Source organism: Prinia subflava, chromosome 19, assembly GCF_021018805.1.
Source record: "Prinia subflava isolate CZ2003 ecotype Zambia chromosome 19, Cam_Psub_1.2, whole genome shotgun sequence".
Classification (NCBI taxonomy): Eukaryota; Metazoa; Chordata; class Aves; order Passeriformes; family Cisticolidae; genus Prinia; species Prinia subflava.
Window position 1 is genome coordinate 13,561,287 of NC_086265.1, and position 22,064 is coordinate 13,583,350.

Sequence of the window (22,064 nt, forward strand, 5' to 3'; positions counted from 1 at the left end):
CTCCTGTCCATGGCAGAGGGTTGGACCAGATGACCTGTAATAGTCCGTTCCAACCCAAACCATTCTGATCCAATGATTTCATGGTGTGGTACCCTGGATCAAAGCGTGATTAGCGGAGCAGAAATTGTTTACAACACTGAGCAGTTTTTAGGCTCACTGGGCAACACATCCCTCCTTGACCTCCTAAGCCAGGCTGAGATTCAGTCCCATCCAGGCCAAAAGCATCCCTTGCTGATCATGCACCTTGTACAGCAAGCCAGAAAGAGCTACCGAGCACACCCCTCTGCTGAATGAGTGATTGATGATGCCACTAGCACTGAAAAGCAAAATTTTAGAAAATTCTTTCTACCACCCTTGGGATGTTCAAGAGGTGCTCTGCAGCCTTCTGACCCAGCAGCGATAAACTGGGCCATACACACCTCTGCAGCAGCTGCATGCAGGGGAATTTGTCCACAGCATCTCCTAGGGATGTAGGAATGTTGTGCCTCCTGCAAGGTGCCTAGTGACTCCGGCTCTGCCTGCTGCAGGCTGGCTGGGCACAGGCTCTGCATTGCAGCTTCAACACATACTTATATTTGCCAGAGTTCCCATGCCCTGCAGACTGTGTACAGACTGCGCTCGTGTTGGTAGCCTTGTTACACCAGTCAGTGGCACTATCTACTGGAGCACAAATCTTTCAATCCTCCGTCATTTCCAGAAGGCTGCTCATTGATCCTCTCTGCAGGCTGGAGACTGTGAAAGGCTCCAGCACTGAGGTCTCCTCCTGCCCAGACCTTGGCCAAAGACATTTCCACAGCTTTGCAGAGCAGTGCACAAGTGTTGCTGTGTGACACTGATGTTGCTCTGCACTGAGCAGACATTTAACTCTCTGCCCTCTCACTGTGCCTCCACCAGGTCCACCAGACCTTCCTCTCAGCACATCCTTTCTCTTCTCACCTCTCGGATGCTCCCTTTCCAGCCAATAATCCTGATACACTCTGTGCAATCAATGCATGGTCTGCCGGAGGCACTGAACCTCTTTCCAATGCAACTATCAGCAGCTGCTTCCCCAGAGCAGAGTTCCAGATAACCATGGAGGAAAGTAAGAGTTCAGGAGAGAGCCTTCCTTTTGTATGGAGCTGGACAGGGAACACAGAGCTGCTGCTCCCTGGAGACAGGCCAGAAAGCCTGTCCCTACACAACTTGATGTTTATCTGGAAATCCTGGTTGCTCTCACTGCATAGAGGGGACCATCTCTACAGCTATCCCAGTGCATTGCCTTTGGGGAGCCAAACACATCACTGTGGTCACAGCAAACCCCAAGGAAGGGGGACCATGTGTGATTCCGGAATGCTATTGATGCACGCCAGGTTCCAGGGTCTCAGAAGAATGGGACAGAACTTGCATGCTCATTTCTTCTAAGATAACATTCCAACTCAATCCCATTACTTGCCCCCAGGCTACACAGACACTTGCTCCACTCTGCTTTGAAGCCATGGAGATGAGAACAGGACTCAGCCCACCAACACTTCTGTTACACCCTCAAACCCACCTCAAGCCAGACTTTCAGCAAGTGCTTCACCAGTATCAACTATCCAATTACAAATGCTCAATTTCCCAATTTCCTTGCCACCTTGGGTGAAAAACAAGCTGAGTTCACCATGCCTACCCTTTGCGCCATTAATTTGGCCACCTTGTTCCTCAGGGATGCAGCTCTGCTCCCTCCCCAGGTAGGACACTCAGCACCTGGAGCTCTTCCCTCCGTACAAAGGGAATGGAGCAGTACAAGTCCTGCTTCATTCCTCAGCTGATAAAACCTGTTCAATGGCAACCATAACTCCCTGGGAAGATACGATAAGATAAGTTAAAGAATTTACAGCTTACCCAAGGAACTGTGTGAGCTGAGAGACTCAAAAACAAGACCTGATGTCTTCAAGCCAGCACACAGCCACCTGCAAGGTTCCTATCCTGCACTCACTCCAGAGTAAACCAGAGAATGATTTTACACTGCCCTGCACCCTGTTGAGCTATTTACTCAGTTAGGAATTTGTCCTGTTGTCTCTCCCCACTTGGGAAGCACAGCTAAATCTCAGCTCTGCCTGCAAAAGACCTTTGCTCAAGAGCTGTGAGAGTATTGGGGGCTGTTTTCTGTCCCTCCAGTTAGCCTACTGGGAGACTGGCTGGGTACAGTAGCACCAGTTTATCCTCCAATATCTTTCTGCATCTCACTTCTGCTGAGGCCATGCTGGTAGCAGAAAGACATAAAGGTTGGGCAGAAAGCATACTCTGTGCTTGCAGACTCCACTAATGCAAGGCAGTGGTGCCCAAAGACTCATGCCAGCACCCTGCGCTGCTGCCAGGCCCATCCACACCCCTGCCCAGCACACCCCTTGGGAGAATCATCCCAGAAAAATCATACCCAGAAAATCTCTCTGGCTGCCAGCATGAGGGGCTTGGCCTATTGTTTACATGAGTTGTACCCTCTCCCAGCACTTCTATCTTGACCTGGATTCAGCCTGGTAGAAAACAGATATTCTCAACCTAAAATGTGTGGTGTTGGCATGTCTGCTGTCACACTCGTAGCAAGTTGCAGCAGGTGATGCACATGGGACTGGCTCCAGACCAATGCCCGTTCCTAGCCATGGCTTTAGCTGAGGAGCTCCCTGGTATGGCCACCTGTATGTTATCACAGGCTGCAGCCAGCTCTTCCTCACCTTCTCTGCAGCCAGAAGAGCTCTCCAAATCTTTTCATCTACCATACTCCCTGTTTCCCAGTCAATCTAGCTATTCACAGAATCACAGGGCAGTTTGTTCGGGGAAGGACCTTAAAGACCCTCTCATTGTACCCCCTGCCATGGGCAGGGACACCTTCCATAGATCAGGTGAGGCTGCATCTTGACCCTGGAACAGAACCCTCCCTGTGCAACCAGTATTTCCCAAGACAGTCTCCCCCTTTTTCTTCACTCCACCATCAAGGCAATTCCAGTTGCTGCCTGTGCTCTGCCCTGCTCCTCTCCAGCCCTGCTGCCACTGCTCACCTGCACCTCCACATGTCAAATATCCTTGAGGGATACATTGTATTTCTCTGTCCCTCTGCATCACCCACCAAAAGCTACCACATCCTTCAGCAAAAACAATCCCACAGATGGGTTTGTCTTTGGTTGAGGTGGTATGGATCCAAACTTACTTCCTTAACACATTCTACACATGCACCATGAGAACTTCCATGGGAACTTTATCCCCTTCTACTGTACATAGAGATTTTGATTGGGCAGGGCCAGTTCAATTGGTGGACCTCTGGCATTAACTGAAAATGTGGCCTTCACTAAATATAGATCCCAGTGTTTCAAGGTCCCACCACCCATTGATTTCAATGTAGTTTTCAACAGTGCATTGCACCATTCCACTTTCCCAGGGGCTGGTGCATGATGGAATATGGTACACCCACTATAATACCTTGTCCAGTATTTATAAGCCCAGCTCCTCTGAACCTTTAACAAAGGCCTCTCCTGACTGGCAGCTGAAGTCTCTTTGGATATCCCACAATTTACAAGGAGATAGGGATTGGGTGATTGTCTCTGGCCCTGCCTCTTCCTCCCATTGTGAGGGCCCTGCTTCCTCTTCATCCCTCACTAAGTAGATGGATTTTGTCTTGGATGTCTTCTTCCATATACGGGCAAGTGCTCCCAGCATGTGCTGTTCCTCTGGTTCAGCTGCAGTTGAAGTATCCATGGTGCCTCTTGCTCTGCCTTCCTCCTCCTCTACCTGACTGTGCTGTCCAGTATGGAGCACTGCCTGATAAATAGTAGCCAGGGCCCAACACATTGCATAACTTTGCACCTCTCTGGAACTGCCACAGCATTTTTCTTTCAAATATTTTCCCACTTTATCAGGATCCTGTAGTTGTTCAGGGGTGAACTTCCAAACCACCAGAGCAGAACAGTCCTGTTTCTGCCACATTACATGACACTCATGACTATCCACCCCTGGGGCAGATCTCTAAATGACCTTCCTAAAAATCTCTTTTGGAACTCTAAACATGGTGTGGACTACACTGAGGAGAACTGGAAGACTTAGCAACAAGAACATGCTTTCTTTAGCATCCAAGGGAAATTCAAAATCCTCAAAAGCTGTTATCACAGGCTTGAAGGAGGAAAATGTGGTGAAACCTAGGAAAAATATTCCTCCCCTCTTCTCCCCACAGACTGGGTATGATTATTAATGGACTCTGAGAGACAGCACCCAAGGACAAGTGCCTTGGGTTCAATGCAAGATGTAACCAAAAGTATGTGTTCTATTGCCATCTGTTGAAACTGGCTGGGGAGGTGTTTTCTTTATCTCTCCCATGACCTATCCTGGCTCCAGGGGATATCTTCTGTTCATGGGCCATCGAGGCTCACTGCATGACTGATACAATTACATCATCCATTGGGAGATGCTCCACCCAGAGGGAGGATCCAAGCATTCCTACCTGGATAAAACCTGAGAGCCAGAACACCAAGGCAGCCTGTTTGCCTTGAGGAAGGCTCTTTCCCAGAGGAAGAGCAGACCCATCTCACCCCCACTGAACTTTCAGAGAAAACTACACTGTTCCACAGGATCATCTCTGCTCCAACAGAACCACATCAATCACTCCAGGAAGACTTAATTGAACTGCTATTAACACCCTGACCAACAGGGTGCCAGGTTGTATTCTGACTCTGTCACTCTGTCTGTTTTCTTTTTTTGTACTACTATATTTTTATTTTTAATATTTCTAGTAAAGAACTGTTATTCCTATTCCCATATCTTTGCCTGAAAGCACCTTAATTTCAAAATTATAATCATTCAGAGGGAGAGAGTTTATATTCACCATTGCAAGGGAAGCTCTGGCTTTCCCTGGCAGATGCCTGTCTTCCTAAACCAAAACAACAAGGCAGGAGATCAACATGGAATACACATCCCAAATGGCCCTAATTGTCCTCAATGTTATCATGTCATAAACCAATATCCCACAGTGCACCAACAGAGTGATCCTGACCCTTCTCCCTGCTCTCAAAAGGAGCACTGTGATGGGCACAGAAAGTATATATGAAAATACAGACAGGGTGAGGTAACACACCCACATGAACGGACCAGGCAATGTTGTGGCCAGTTGCTCTGTACCTAATATAACAAATGCTTAGATCAAATTTTGTTTCCAGCTCTCTCTAGGCAGACCTGTTGATATCTCAACCCTTCCACCCCATGTCGGGTGTTGAATAAGGCTGCTGTGGTTTAGGAATGGAATTCCCCAATATAGTGCTCCCACTAAAACCACATGGCTGCTCACTCTCCCTCCCCTCTGCCCCACCTGTAAGTGGCTGGAGGAGAATTGGAGTCACAAAAGGCAAAGATCACAGGCTGAGATAACAATTTACTGGAAACAGCAATGAGAGAAGAAAGCCAACAGTAATAGCAAGAATACTAATAACACAAGTGTACAAAAGAGAGAGTGAGTCACGTGCCAAAATGCTCACCCAGAGCCCAGAGCTCCCCACCCCACTGCCTGTGGCTTGGAACCAGCATTACCCCACTGTCCCTCAGTTACTCAACCACAAGGAACCACTTCTCTCCACAAGAGACTCCTTTCCCCTGCCTCAGCAATGAGACAAGGTTGTATAGAATAACCTCTGAGTCCTGGCCATGCACCTCCTGGCTACTGCAAAAATTAACCTTGTCCTGTTTGGAATCAGGATACAAACCAAGCAACCTCAACAACTCCACATCATGTGAAGATTTAATCCAACAGAATTCAGCGCATCCCTTTGTATAATGATATAATACATAAATTCCCATTGCAATGAAAAAAACACGTTTAATTCCGGGATTAACTTACCTAAGAAAATGAATTTATAGCCAATGAAGCCCCTTAAGTTTAGCACAAAGTAGCCTATAGTACATGGATTGTTCTTTGATACTATCACAGGCAATACTTCAATTTAAAGCAAACAGCTGCCAAGACTCCTGCTGTGTCCCGCACACCTTACATTGCTCCCTCACTGGAACAAATGCTATTCCCAACTATTTTCTTTTAAATACAGATGGAGCCCTCTGAGATGTCAATGGAACCTGTACTTCTACCCTAGAAAAGAGGCACCTGTAAAGCGCAGTGACTGGGCACTCTTTAGAGTTCAGAAAATTAAATCAGGGCACTGAATGTGCCCACCTGAAGAATGTTCTCATTTGCAAGAGATCTGAAAAACTGCATCCTTAGTGAAAGAGCAAATTGATGAGCTCAACTGGAAGAGCCAAGCATTGCAAACAGAATGGAGTACATGATGCACCCCATCAGCTCCACCCATGCCCTTCTCCTGCTGTTTTGTAAAATCATTAAGGCTATAAATTTTAAAAAAATGTCTAGGTTGGTTAACGCAAGTTGAGTGGAGCCTCCTGAGAAATTCTGCTAGAGAACATCACCTCTTTCTGAGACAAGTCCCAGTGCAAATAATGCAGGGAAGAGCAGACCTGGTAAAAACAGTTGTCACTTGTCCATGATGTAATTTTTTAAGATAAAAAAAGTGTACTAAGTTAAATCATCATCTCCAAAAACTCTAAAGAATAAACAAGACAGGGCATTCAGATTAGGTCAGGAGGTTTTTATCTGCAAAAACTTTGGGCACTTACTGTCCATTCTCCAGGTCCTTCACGTGGCACACAGATGCTTCTACCACGTCCTTTGGGTTGTGGTAGGGGTTGCTGGCAATTGGATGCTCCTCAAGGTGGTAGTGTCGGGCAGTACCATTGACTTTGTAGATCATAGGGCTGGCTTTCCCATTGGGTGACATCTCCTCCTTGCTTCTCTCCTTCTCAGGTATCACAACTTCAATTTTCACTTCAACTGCAGGAACAACCCAAAACCTTTGTTAAAATAAAGCCAGAGGTTTTGCTGCTGTTCACTTTTCTATCACTCCTTCCTTCCCTGAACTTGGAAACAGAAATCAAAACAGATAGTTTTTGTTGGCTTGACTTGGAAGATAAAACATTTAACATCAAGTTTGGCTTGATTACCTGAGCCCATTATTCCTCTGTTCTTTCCACATCAGGCACTTTGCATTCATAAAGTACATATTCTTGAAAGCAGACATGAGCCATTGGTGCAAAACAACCTCTCAGCTATAGTTCTTGTCCTGTTTAGTGGAAAACAGCTTCAGGCAGCTCTGTATGAGGCATGCCAAGGTCTCTGGGGCTCAGACAGACTTCAAAAACCCCTTTAATTGTTTGTAGGTAATGTTAACTGAAAGAGAAAGCCAACACTGCATGGTGCATAAAGCTGCTTCATTAGATGGAGACCAATTAATAAGGAACTAGAAATGTCCAAAAATATTTCCACATGAGGTTTTGAGTGTAGAGTGACTCTTCTACAATAGGTGAGAGGAGCAAGGATGATACATTTTTCTCATGTGTACACCAGTGAATAGGTCTGACAATAAATCAACCCTGTCCTGGGGACCAGAGGTCCCAGGGCCACACGGTAGCAGAGACAGTGGGGAGCAGAGGAGATGTCCTCGGCCACCCAGGTGAGGACATGCAGAAGTGGGGGTGGTGAGGCCCTGGCACAGGTTTGCTCAGAGAAATTGTATCTGCCCCATCCCTGTAAGCGTCCAATGCCAGGTTAGATGGGGCTTGGAACAACCTGGAATAGCGGAAGGTGTTGCTGCCCGTGGCAGGAGGTGGCACTGGACAGGCTTTAAGATCTCCTCCAGCCCAAATCATTCTGTCATTCTGTGCTCATACAAGCTCCCTAAAGGGCAGTGCTCACCCACCCTCCCCACAGGCCCACCCAGCTACACCCCTGTGCTGCACCCCATGCCCAGGCTGGGCAAGCTGGTCACAGCAGCATCAGAAGCCCCTGATGAGCTCTCACATCACAAAGTGGAAAACATCACTTTATCTCCTAGGGACTTCATCAAGCTAAAGCCATTAATATAATGCCAGGGAGTTCTATAGAAAGCCAGGGGAAAGTGCCAGAGACTGGTGAAGTATCTCAAGTACATGGCAAATCATTGAGCTTTCCCCATCTTATCAATGTCATGAACACGAAATCAGTGAAGAAGATAAAACTTAAAGTTCGTGAACTAAACAGGTTAAGGAAAGGCAGAGGAAGGGTGAAAACAAGACCTTCAGCAAGGCTTGTGAATTACAGGGATGATGGACCTTCTCAGCTTCATCTGTTGTCCCAGAAGTTTTATTGCAAGAATATTTAGAGAACAATGGAAGAACAAGCAGGCAGAAGATGTCACAATTCATTTTCAAAGGGAGAAAAGCAAGTGGCCATGGCCATGCAGGCCCTGGAGGCAGGTGGCCATCTCAGGAGTCCTGCATGTTTCTGCTGTTTGTGCCTGCTAAGCAAGCCAAGGGTTGCATGACTTTTTTGCCAAAGTGCCAAACTTCTGTGCTCACCCAGGCAGGATTCAGGAGGGGTAGTGACAGACAGATCCAGGAAAGTGTGTATGAACCCTGAACCCACAGAAAACATCACCTTCTGTTGTGCTTTTGCAGCTGCAGGAGTTAATGCAAATGAATAGGGCTAGCACCATGCATTAAAAAAAACCACATTGCTGTGAGCAAATTTGTTCCTGGAGCTCTAGAGAAGCAGCCCAACTGCAGCAGGCACCCAGTGAAGAGGCTGCTCTCCATAAGCACTGCTTTCCTAGAGTACTGGGAGATGCAGACATGGATTTTCCAAGACAGTTTGGAAATATAATGAATACCCATTTATGCCAGTCCCAATAAAATACTTCTGGCCCAAGAAACAGGAGGATGATGTCATATGATTTCACAGTCAATCTGCAGAAAATGTGGCTGTGCATTCCTGCAGCCAGACTGTGGAGTTAGACCATGTCACAGGATGAGACAAAGGTTGGGCAAAATTGGAGCCTCTGAGCCCTAATGGTGAGAGGGATATGGATTACCAGTGAATTCACTCTGCAGGGAGCAACTCCCATCTCTCACTTGGCTGATGCCCCAGGACTGTTTTCCAGAGCACATTTGGGTCAGGTGAGCACATGGAGTGCCCACTGATTCACAGGCAAATGGATCTGCAGGGATGATGAAGGAAATTGTAGCTCTGAGCTTTTCCCTTCTTCCTCAGCTAGAAAAACACACGCAGGAAGCAGCAGGCCTCTGGCACTCAGCCACTCCCACTTGGCACCCACCAACACTGCTGGACAAATGTCCACAGGAAAAGAAAAAGAGCTACAAAATCTTCCCTCTCCTATTTCAGGTCCCACACCTCATCGCTTGCCTCTATGGGGGGCATATCCCACTTGCGTCTCAGCAATCCTTTTTACTTCCTTTTCCTCCTCCTTCTCATGCCTCTCAGCCCCTCACAGGGTGTCCCTCTGGCCTGAAACCTGCATTCCTAAGGGATGATCCCTCCTGGAATCCAGGGTTAAGCAGCACCTGAGCTGATCCAGCAAATTGATTCAGTTGCCATAAGAGAAAATGACATTTAAATGAAATATTTATAAACCCAAATTTAATTCTGAAATCCAATTGGTACAATGGGGCTGGGGCCAGTGTGTTCCAACTCTTTGACAGTCAGATCCTATAACTGCTAGAAGAGGGTCTGGACCTTAAAGCAAACTGCTTGGAAAGTTTTAGGCATGTGACTACAAATCTAAACAGTAGGCAACTCCTCGGGATCCTCGGGAATATAGGTAGAGATATGGGTATAAATAAGGATATTGATACATAGGTATGGCCATAAAGGTATAGATTATATAGATAAAAATATAAATATGTATAGGTATATATATAGATGAGAGAAAGAGACAGAGATGTGCCTGCTTGTGCCACCAACATCACTTACACACATACATATGTGTGTGTATATGTTTGTGTAAGTTCATGCACATTTTTAAGATATCTCTATAGATACACACTTACACAGATGAAGAACCAGAAGGCCAGGGCTGGAAATATTTTGTAAGAATATAGAATAAAGCAGAGGAACCAGCTGAGCATTAGCAAGTGCTCATATCACAAATCCACATACACCTCAGCACTGTAAGCTCTCACTACCCAAAAATCCTGAGTCAGCTTCTCAAAGTCACAGATTCATTTAAAATACAGACCCTTGACAAGACTATAAATTTTGACCCATTTTTTTTTCTCCCAGGTTTTCAGCCTTTAGGTTGAGCACTGCTGGGATCCTTCACATGCAATCAGGAGCCATGTCCCAACACCATTTATCACAGTTGTCTCAGATGTTGTTTTTCTCTTGTGGCCACAATGTTCTTGTACTTTGCCTTGATGTCACACACACAAGCAGTCAGTCCTCAATATCTCATTACATCTCCTGTAAATTTATTCCTTCTCCATCACTATTCACAGCCTTGTAGGACAAGTCAAAGCCTCTGCTTGCTCTTGATGTGAGGCTGGAACTGTTGACATCAATCCCAAAGCAAGGTGCTGGCAGGTGGCTGGGCTGCAGCGCACAGTCACAGGCATTATTTTTTTAAAAATAGGGCAATTAGATGTCCCAATACTTCTTTATCACAGGATTGGGTTTCCAGTATGGCTCAGAGCCCTTCTGGAGGCTAAAGTTAAATTATGGATATCGGGCCATTGAAAGGTTGTACCTCCAGGCATCCGATACTTAAAATACTAGAAACAAGGAAAATACTGAGTTAATATGGGCAGAGAGAATTGAAATGAGCCAAGACTTGACTTGAGCCAAGGGGACTCTGGATAAGATGAAGATGCCTGGCTATAGGGAGGGGATAGAGAAGCTGAGCTGGCAAGAGGAGAGCAGTGTGTCTAACTTCCCCAGCCCCAAAATCCTGCGATGCCTCAGGATGTGCCACTTTGGGACTGCAGGCACAGGGCAGAGGAGTGCTGAGGGCAGGGAACAGCTGTATAATGCCAACAGCTTTGGCAGCAGTGGAAATCAGAAATACATCAAGGGATGATGCTGCAGGCACAGCCAGAAACCTCAGTTTCCCCCAGCAGGGTTCATTTTCCCAAAGCCAGCACAGAGTAAATCCATCACCACGGGACATGTTTGGGGCCCATTCTGCCCTGCCAGAGCTGCACTCTCCAGGCATCCCCTGGACTCAGCCACCCCACCTCAACTATAAGCCCCAATGACAGCGACTTCAGGTGGTCTCAAAGAGACTCCAAACTATTTCTATGGACCACTTCTCCCCTCCTTCCAAGGCCAGATTGGACAGGGTCCAGTACCTACCTGGTCCAGTAGAAAGCATCCCTGCCCATAGCAGAGGGTTGAAACTACTTGGTCTTAACAGACCCTTCCAGCCCAAACCATTCCATGATTCTATCATTCTGTTAAAAATGACAGAGCCAATGACAAAACCACCATGTCAAGTGTGCCTGGCTCTGCTCTCCCTCTCCAGATGCTCTGTCAGCAAATGCTGCAGACCAAAACCAGGAGGTTGGACTCACCAGCCAAGGCAGGGACAAGCTCAGAGCCAGCCCCAGGTCACACAGCCAACAGAACCCCCTCCAGCACCCTCCAGCAGTGTGCAACATCCATGGGAAAGGAGCACATTTCCTGCTGAATGCATCCTCTGTGCAAGGCCAAAGCCCACCCACAGACATCCCATGCACTGGGAAGCGACTGCTCTGCCCTGCCATCAAACACTGAGCCCAGCAGAAGAAGAATCACAATTTATAGGTTTTGAAGTCACTCTCCCATACCCAGCACACTGACAGAGCTGCCACAGCTCACAGAGCTGACACATGATGGTTCCTGTCACCCATTATCCTGACCGATCTGTGCTGTGGGCGTGGGTGCTGGGATACTACACAGGCTGCCAGCTGGGCAGCTCATGCCCAATGCATCACACAACCCAAGACAAACCCAAGGAGAAAATTATGCAGAGATTGAGAACTGGGCCTTCAAAAGAGCATCCAGCATCACGGGACTGCAGAACTGGAGATAACAGCAGATTACCTCACTATTTGAACATAAGCTCTTAATTAAACACTGAAATACCCAGACAGGAAAGTGGGTGCTCCAGCAGCAGCCAGACCTCACGGCAGGCCGGCAGTACAGTCAGCACAGCTATTTAGGGATCCAGGACTCCACTCCCCAGAGCTCTTGTATCACTCATCTGCCCATCAAAAGGTGATATGTGCAAGGTGCCAAGGTTATCTTGAGGGTGCTCAGGGCAACTGAGGGTCTCTTTCATAATGAAGGAGATGGAGCAGATAAGGACCTCATGCACACCTTGAAAAAGTGCCTGAATCAATTCTGTTCACTTCAGGCTGCAGCTGAAATATTCCCTTCAGGTTGAAACAGCACTGATGGAGCAAATAGCTCTATTCTGTCCCTGCTTATTCAGATGAGGAACAGGTCAATTCCTACAAACAGCAAAGTCCAGTACTCAGCTCTAATACTGTACAATTCCCATATGAAACCCTTTGCTAGAACAATCAGTATCCTCAAATGCCTCTGTTTACCTCCTTGCATTTGCAGGTTTTATAAGCCTGAGATGAAGCCCTACAGTCAGCGCTGAGCTACCCAGGGGCTGTGGAAGGCTTGTGCAAAGCCTTTGAAGATGCTAATCCAAACCAGAGCTGAGGGATGGAGGTGCATTGCAGGGTGGCAGTTTCAGGCATTTGGCCCTGCTATGCAAATACTGCTCTCCACAAAAATCTGGAGCTCGGGAAAGATGCCCACAGAGCATTGGTATTCCAACACTGGTCCAAGATTACACAGTTTTGCTGATAGGATACATAATTAAGTGGAGCCTAATTCTGCTCATAGCAAGTTTGTCACAAGTTTAGTCAACAAAGGCATTTATTCCTGGATGTGTTTTTACTCCTCAAACATTTTAAGGAAACATATAAACAGGGCTTTCACAAGAAAACTTACATGTCAGAGTGTCCAGTGCCGTATTACCTTGGTGGTGACCTGTACCATAATCACAGTAAAGGTCAAGGGCAGAAAACCACCTTAATTTTTTTATTGTGCCTTGCAGAAAGGCAGCGACCTCACTCCATGGGTGCTCAGTGAGTCATAACTTTTATCTCCCTTCTGACCTGTTTACTCCTTCAACCTGAAATCCCTCTTGCCTCAGGCAGTGAAGACAAATTGCCAAGAAAAGGTCCCCAAAAGACATCTTTCCACCCACAAAGGCTACACAGGGATGCTGTCTGGTCTGATACACCATCACTATTCTCTGATTCCCCTTGTCCTGGGGTAGAAGCAAGTAACAAGGACAAGCTAAGCTCCCTCCGAGGTGGCCAAAACAAGCTGCAGGATGGGAGCTGGGAGCACTCCTGCATGGCAGCATTGGGACACACTAACAGGACTAACAGGACTGGCCATCACTCCCGGGGTCCAGTGCCGGAGCCACGCAGGTGCTGCCAGGGGTGATGGGTATGGGTGATCATGCAGTGCCTGCTCATGTCCAGCCTGCTCAGGATAAGGCTGAGCACTGACACTTCCACACCAGGCTCCCCTCAACTAGCCAGTTTGTCTGGGCAGGTGGCACTATTCCTGCCCCTTGCACACACACCCAATCTTCCCCAAACCATACAGAGCAGGGAGCCCATCCAGCCCAACTATGGAAGGAATGTACCACGTAAGGGGAGAATCCTTGATGTCCAGGTGTCTGCAGCTGCTTTCCCCACCAAAAGCAGTACAGATGGACAAGCTTCACCAAGAAAATAAAATCCCAACTGCAGAGCAGCTCCAGGACCTGGCCTGCTCCTTCCCAGGTCTTTCTCTTCCCACGGGGAAAGAAGGGCTGGCCAGTGCACGACAAAGCTGTGGCAGAAGGAAGGTGCTGGAGTCCCATGCATCTGTGCTGGGACAGCTGTCACCCAAACCTACACTGCTGCACGAGGGGAGCAACTCTGCTTCAGATCCGGCAGAAAGGTAGGAGCAGATGGGTGGTGAAGAACAAGGAGATGTGACCAGGCAGCGATGCCTCCATCGTGGTAGAGGGTGAGTTCCCCTCCCACCCACCTACCACCCCCCTGGCACTGCTGCAACCCCCCACAGCTCCCTGCCTGCGAGTGAGAGCATTGAGGAATTTGGGGGGATTAAGAGCCCAGTAATCCTCCCTGCAAGAGCTGAGCATTAACATTCCCCCGGCCAGCATCCACTGCTGACCTACTTCTCCCAGGGGGACAGTGGGATGGGGGCCTGGCGTCGGAGGGCAGTCACCTGGTTTGGGCTTGGAGAAGCATCCTCCCATGGTGCCGGGCGGGACAGGTCAGCGAGGGCGCGGGCACATCCTCGCATGGTACAGGGCCAGCTCACATGTCCCAGCTCCCGCGTCGATCCGCACCTGCGTTGGGTAGAAAAGCTCCGTGAGAGCTGGAACGGGTGGAAGAGGGGAGCGGCAAGCAGGGCAGGCAAACCCGCCACAGCGCTGCCGCCTGTGCCCGCAGCTGCTGGCACCACTCCGGGCACACACTGCGGGCACCCCGGGCACCCGAGGGACATGGGGAGAACGAGCTGCTGAGCTCACCGTGCTGGGAGACACCTTCAGTTATGCAGTTTGTAAATTCAGTCTTCAAAGTTAATTACAAAAACTCTCATATCTTTTATGGCCAGAGTTTGGTAACTACTCAAAGCCCTGCTTTTGGGAATTAAAGTTTTAAGCACATAGGTCACAGCCCAGATACAATGACTGAACCATAAATACATTTCAGTTGGGGTTTTAGTGTTATTAGGAGATGGAAAAAAAGAAGTCTGCTCTATTACACAATCCTGCAAGTTCCCCTATGCCAGTTAGGCTCACTCCTGCAGAAATGCCATTGGCTCAGGAGCAATCAATTATTTAGAGAAAGGGTTTTTGATATCAGATCATTTTGTATCAACCTCCTTTTTCTACACTATTGAGGGTTTTGGGGGTGGTTGGGGTTTTTTTTTTGGTTTTTTTGGGGGTTTTTTTGTTTTTTTTGGTGGTGGTGGGTTGTTTTTGGGGTTTTTTTTTTGGTTGTTGTTGTTGTTGGGTTTTTTGGGGTGGTTTTTTTGTAGCTTTCAAGGTCAAGTTATGTTTCTCTTGTTAGCTTTGACTTGGGGTGCTCTCAGATTTGGTACAGACTAAGAGTTTAGATAAACATTTCCAATTCCATTCCATGACTGAAAATAGCATACAGTCATCCAACACACTGGCAATAAAATAGTATATTTCATTAATTTTACTCATTCCAGCTGAATTTAACTGATTAACTATGGTTTTGCCATATATTTTTCAAAAAGCCCTCTGATCTATGCAGGAAGTTAAAAACCATTTCTAAATTATATTCTGAGACAGGCAAAGTAGGTTTTTCTGTAGCCTCAAGATCTTTGCAATGACAAGAAATTAAAGAAGTGCCAGGAGAGAGATAGCAAGCACCTTCTTTCCTTAGCTTAAAAATCAACTCAAAATATCAGGATGTATCCCTCTGTTTTCAGCTATATCCCTCAAAAAAAACCTTCAAACTCCCCTTCCACACATAGCATCACCTCTGCCAAGCCCCAGCTGTGTTGCAGAAGCATCTTCAGAGACTGGATCATGTTGAATAAGCAATCCAAGCTATAGAGGAACACAAGCTCAGTGCCTTGCCCATGGTGCAAAGCAGGCGTGTGCTATTTGATACTTTGCAAAGAGGGATTATTAAATGCAGAGGGAAGAGCTCTTCTCCCAAGAGCATCCCAGGAAAGTAGCATGAAAATGTTTATGCAATAGCAAATGCAAAAAAAGATACCATGTAAGAAGGTGTATAAATGCAGAGCAGTGGAGGAAAATGGAGTGGGGACATCACAGGCAGTAGCAGGTCTAGGGCCCTTTGCTAGAACCAGCCCTCGAAAGGGAAAACGGCTTTGTACGAGGCAAACTGAGTCTTGAGTCCCCGATGTATCAATGATACAGGACAACAATTCAGTGCATATAATAAAATACTGCCACTGGTGCCTTGGGAGCAAATCAAGCCCCCGCTAACGCAGACCGGCTTGCAGTGGATTTCCCGTGGCAGAAGTGGACATTGTGGCACCAAGATAAGATCATGCCCCAGGCAAGCCATGCCCTGGCACCATTCCAGCATTCCCTTGGGATGTTGCACATATAGGGGATCACAGCAGGGACCCCTGGACAGGTGGTGGGTTGGATGGCAGAAGGGTGGCTCCCACATATGCCAGAGAATCACTCCAACTTCTCCAACCCTCCCAGAGATGCTGATATGGGACTGGTTTCTAGCTGGTCTGGCTGATTCTGACAAGGACTTGGGGGAATGCCAGAGTTCCTGAATGTCGGAATGTCAGCCATTCATTTGAGATGCCTTTGGTTTGTCTGGACCTTAAAGATGCCAATCTGCAGCCATCCTCTCAAACCCACTTCACATCTAATTTCTCAACTGATGGTCCCTACAGCCTTTCCAAGGCACTGAGGCATCCGCACCTCCCAAAGCAGGTCAGAGGGAAGTGTCTGCTATCAGAAGTGTCCCTTCTCCATTCCTAGAGTTCATCAGACAAAACCAAAATGGTTCTTGGTAGGATTTCAGCTGATGTCATTAGAAGAGAAGCCATCTGGCTGCTCCCAGCCTCAGCCCCAGCAAGCACGTGGAGATTCTTCAGAGTTGCCCAAGAGTCAGCTGGTTGCAGAAAGGCACCAGCCTCCCCTGTCAGACCAACTCAGGGGACACAATAGGGCCATGTGTCTCCTAGTGGCATCCAGAGGTATTGATCTGGAGCTGGATCCTACAGGATTTGTGGCCAAAACCATAAACTCTGCTAGGAGAAGGAAACAAGCCCATATACAACACAATGTAGCTGAACCCAGGATCACCTGTAAAACCTTGCTAGGTCCTGAAGGGTGACAACCTGACCTGAACAAGGTGTCCCTGCTCAGTAAACCAGTTCATCATCTGTTCCCTGAGCAAAACAACACTCTGTGGCACACAGCTAAACAGGAACAGCTTCAGCATCTGCTCAGAGAGGGCAACAAGAAGTTGGCTACCAAAATATAAGGTAACTGTTGTGGTGTTGAGGAACATACTAGTCCTATCCCTAAAAACTCTAGTGTGAATGAGGAACCTTACACCAGGCTGTCTGCAGAGCTCTATCATCCACAGAGAGCACTGCCAAAGCATACAGCCAGGGACACCTGCCTGCTCCCAAACAGGAGAAACTGGGAAAATGATCCAACAGGAGAAACATGGGGAGCAGTCTAGAGCTACTGACCATGAGCACTTCCCCTGCATGGCAGCAAAATATGTAAAATATGGCAACATCAAGCTTCAGTGCAGGCCAGGGATATCAGACCAGACAGTCCACCTGGCTCAGCCCAGTGTCCACTGCCTGAACATGGCCAACAGCACCCATCTGCCATGAGCAGGCAGGTACAGGGCACGAAGGCAGGGACACTCTAGCCTGCACTTTCTGCTGGGCTCAGAGCAGGATCCACAGCCTGCACCACTTCTGAGCAGTGCAATGCTGGCAGAGCTATTATTAGCACTGCTTCTGCTCTCTGCAGTGCCCCAGGCTCCTGTTTTAATCAAGAGCTCTGCTGTGACTCTAAAATCCTTTCCAAGAGCTAATGTGGCAACTGTATAACTATGTAAGTGTATTAGTACATCGTAGGTATAAATAATGTTTTTCCCCTGAGCATCAGTTTGTGCTTATTGCCCCAGAATCCTTTCCTCACCTGGCACCCAGGTCCCTCCCATCCAGCTGCAGCATCTGTCAGCATCTGCCCTGCTGCTGCAAATAATCCTGCCTAGCTATGTGGCACAGATATGAGCACCAAGCCATGCCCCATGACACGGACATCTCCCAGAGACGTCAGTTTGCAGTCCCAGCTAGCTCCAGCTGGAGACCTCTGTGGAGCACTGAGCAGAGACATACTTGTGCCACTGTTGACTGAGTCCCCTCAGCCATGATTCATCTGCTGTGTGAGGGGGGCCTAGTGCACATGAACACCAGCTGCCCCTGTGGCCTCTCCAGGCTCCTCCAGACTTACTGAGCTTCTGGCTGCACACTCACCTTTTTGTGGCCATCACCCTGACCTCCACTGCCCTGGCCACACCAGCCCTGGGTGCCACCAGAGGAAGAAGAGTTGAGAGGGCTGCTTCTCATTCCCTTCCCACTTGTCCAGCACAAGTCCCCTCAACTGGACCCCTTGACAGACAGAAGGAGTTTCTCCACCTCTCAAGGCAGCTCTGTCCCCTCCCTATTCCACTGAACCCCTCCTCTCAAGCTCTGGACCCAAATTTTCTCTCCTAAGGATGGAACAATGTGGGAGCTCCCAGTGTCATCAAGAAGATGATTGATATGATCTGGCACCAGGTGCTAGCAGCTGTGAGGCCAGAGAAGGCAGGGGCTTGGTGACAACTCACCTCATACTCTCAGAGAAGGGACCCTGCCCTGAGTCTGAAGCATGGAGGAGACAAAGAAGCTGCCAGCTCAGATCCTGGATGTGGCTACCAGAATAACAAACATCTCAGTCCCTGGATCTTACAATCCCAGATCCTCCAGGCTTTGCACAGCCCTGGTCCTCCCACAGCTGCATTTCCTCTGCTGCCCTGTCCTCCTCTAGGGACATACCCAAGCTAGCCCTAGGTCTGCTGGGGGCAGTCCAAGTTCCCAAGGCTCAGGAACATGCTCATCATTCCAAGGAAACCAGACAACAGTTGATGCTCCCATCCTGCCATCACCAGTATCCAACCTCCATTCTCCCAGGGAGTTCAGGATCATGTGCTCAGCCAGGCCTTCTCCTCTCTCCATTTCCAGGCACCACTGCTTGGACTGGCTCCCTCCCAAGCTGGAAATGCCTGAATGATCTCTGACATGGGTCCAGCACACCAGACACCAAGGACTTTTGTCTTCTCCACACAGGTTAGCTCTGTGCTTCCTTTGCAGGGGCTGCAGCAGGATCTGTAGGAAAGCTGGGGGACAACCTGGCAGAGCACCTGGAAGACCTTTGAGGAGGGTTCTGAAGAACCACTGGAATTCAGTGAACAAGTGGGACATCTGGGACCTGCTCTGTTCCCAAAGAGATCACTTTTGTCTCTTCATTGACATCACCAGTCTGAAGGAGAAGGGCTACAGGTCCATGGAAAGCCAAGGTCCACACAAGTGAGGATGAGGAAGGATCCCAAGATCCCAAAGCAAAGGCCTCCCAGAGACATTCTGTCAGGATGAGGAGGCGATCTTCCCCAAGGTCAAGGGAGAACTCCTCAGTACTGAAGAACTAATGAAAACTACAAAGCAGAGGCAGGCAGTGTGAGCCCTGGGGTGGCTGTTTCCCAAAAAGAGTGGGATCAAAGGGCCTCTCAGCAGTTTTTAATGGAGGGAGCATTAACATGGCAGCCCCTAAGGCAGCTGTGGTCATGACCATGCTGGTATTTATCTCCCATCAGGGTAGCACCTCTTGCTCTGCACCTTCTGCCCATGATCATGGAAGAATTTAGGCTGGAAGAGGTCTCTAGTGGTCATCTGACCCAATTCCAGCTGTGAGCAGGGTGACATACCAACCTGGGTCAAACCCTAATTCTGCCTTAAGCTTTGGAGAATGGACCCAACACTAATTGTGACAGGACTCACTAACATCTGGGGGTCCTCAAGGGTACCAGACCTTTTTAGGTGGGTATCAGTGGGAAAGATTCAGTGACCTACAAAGAACAAGAAAATCCATTCTAGGAATCTGGAGACCACCACAGACCTCCCCATCCACACATTTGCCAGATGCAGCACTCATTAAAAATGAGAACAGAAGATTTTGAAAGATTTAATTTCCTCAACACTTTGGAGCATTGATGGTCTCCTAGTGGGACTAGAAATTAATTTTCGCTCTGAGGGTACTCCACTTCTGGAGTATTTTGTGGTGCTAAGCCCTCCTGAGGTGCCTCCAGTAGAGGAAGGAAAGGGGTTAGGCGGCTGTGCTGTGCCCTGGAGGGATGAAGCTGCAGGGATCGGGCACAGGGTTTGCTCACATGCTCAGGAAACAGCTCATTGCCAGTTTGGGGTCAGGAAGGGTCTCCCTTGGAGATTGGCACAAGTTCCAGGGGGCTTTTGCCTTCCTCTACAGCTGTGAACATTGCCCCTTGCCAGGCTCCTCAGGGCTGTTTCTGGCCAGGGGTTCCCTGCTGTGGCATGGCCAGGAGTCCAGCTGTGTGTGTGATCTCTCCACCTCTCTTCCCCATGGCAGCTTTGTTTTTCTAGCTTTCAATCACTTGTAGCATAGGTCTTCTAAGGCAATGTCCAACAGCTCCACACTGAACAGGAGCTGCTGGTTTCTAACTGCCCCTGCATACAATAAAAGTTTCTTTTTATTGAATCTGGGTTCTGCTATCTGCAGACATTTGCCTATTTCTGCCTCGAGAACTTTGTCCTTCAAGAGCTTTATCAGTTCCCACAGATAATTTTTGAACTCAGAACGATGTTACAGCTATTTGAAGAGCTCAGCACTTTCTTATTGAAACATCCTTCATGGATGTCTCTAAAGGGTCCAGGTCAAGTCATTTCTTTTCTGCTCTGTTTAAGGACTGAGCTCAACATCTGGAAAACTTGCTTGTCTGCTCTGCAGAGTGAAGGGTACCATGTGCCTGTTCCAGTCATTCACATCCAGCTCTGCAAGCTGGCTCCCATGTCCCCCAAGCAGGAACACAAGCAGACGGGGCAGCTGGAGCCTCAGAGCATCTGGTGTCACCCTCTATGCTTGCAGGGAGGAGCTGGCCCTGACTCTGGTCCCTGCTGTGGGGAAAAACAAGCCCTGATCCCAAACCGTACCCTATCCACTACAGCACCGCCAGTTTTCCATACATGCAAAATATTGTCTTTAACACAAGGCCAGCAGGATCCATGGAGCAGTCCCAGCAGCAGACCTGTTTTGGTCACACCCAACAAGCAAATTGCAGTACAGATCCCACCACAGCCTCTCCAGCCCATCCAACAAAGCATAGTCTGTCTCACGGGGCAGCCCAGGCTCTAGTCCCTGGACACAAGGACTCTGATCCACTTGGTCCTGAACATCACCAGGAACCAGAGCATTCTTTCCCACCTACCTCCTCACCACACACAATGGCACCAGCAGTGGACCCCATCTCTCAGCCCCACCACTGTGGCTCCATCCCAGCCAGCCACATACCCACCCTGACCCACCACACACCCCTGCCACATCACTAGCCCCCATGCACCAGACTCACAGAAAAATGGGCTGCCCATTTCTCTCACTTTTCTGGGGATTTGATCTAGTTTGACTCCCACAGTGTTTAGTCTGTACTAAGCAGTGGGCCACTACCCTCACCAGGTTCCTCCACATCTGTGCCAGTATTAGAAAGATTTTAGAGTGGTGAGTTCACATCCTCCTGTCCTTGATGAGTACACCCACACTATCCTTCTCCATTATATCCTGAAGGCCCACTCTTGTTTCACATTAGTGCCACCATGCACAGTCTCATGCTCACTTTTCAACCATCTCTGCTCAGTGGTGCAACTCCAGACACCAAGTGATGCTTTCCACCTCCAACTCCTCAGCCAGTTTCAGCTGCTTTGTGGGCAGAGGGCATTAATAAAAATATATAAGGTGGATCTCAAGAGTCCTGCAGTTCACCAAGCAGTATACCTGCCTCTGCTCCAGTATTCTCCTGGCCCTAGTGATCCTGCCAGGGACCAGGTTTCAGCCCAGAGGTGCACCAGCACTCTCCCACAGCTCACCTCCTTCCCTCCCCAAAATCAGCCAGTCTCCACTGGCGCAGCCGAGTCCCACTCCTTCTCCACAAAGCCTGTCAGAGCAGGGGCCAGCACAGGCCCCACAGTGTACACACCACACTCCTCATGGTGAAGAGTGGTGGTGGAACAGTATTTGGGCTCCAGCTGTTGTCTGAGCACAGCCACACTGTTGGTGTCCCACAGCCCAGAGGCACCTTCCTGCCGTCCTTACCACCCTGCAGAGATCAACTCCCCCAAAAATCACAGCAGCCACTAGCACAAAGTCCTACTGACACCCTGAGTTGCCTGCAGCTCCCCTCTCTGCTCACCTCTGGGGTCCATCCTCCACCTGCTACAACACCCTGTACGCCACAGCCCTTGACCTCAATGAAGAAGCCCCATGTTTCCCAGCAAGGTCTGGCTCAGCAAAATCAAACTGCCCTGTCTCCAGGGC

General features: G+C 48.6%; 1 protein-coding gene across 1 annotated transcript in view; it reads right to left on the bottom strand.

Annotated features, from left to right (window-relative positions):
- AIFM3 (apoptosis inducing factor mitochondria associated 3) overlaps positions 1-22,064 on the bottom strand; it is a 53,130-nt gene that overhangs the window by 28,600 nt on the left and 2,466 nt on the right. The window contains exons 2-3 of the mRNA XM_063415545.1: positions 14,141-14,264; positions 6,625-6,838 (exon numbers count right to left, since the gene is read on the bottom strand). Coding sequence (XP_063271615.1) covers positions 6,625-6,838; positions 14,141-14,171 — 245 coding nt within the window. The 5' untranslated portion in view covers positions 14,172-14,264. The remainder of the gene's footprint in view (positions 1-6,624; positions 6,839-14,140; positions 14,265-22,064) is intronic.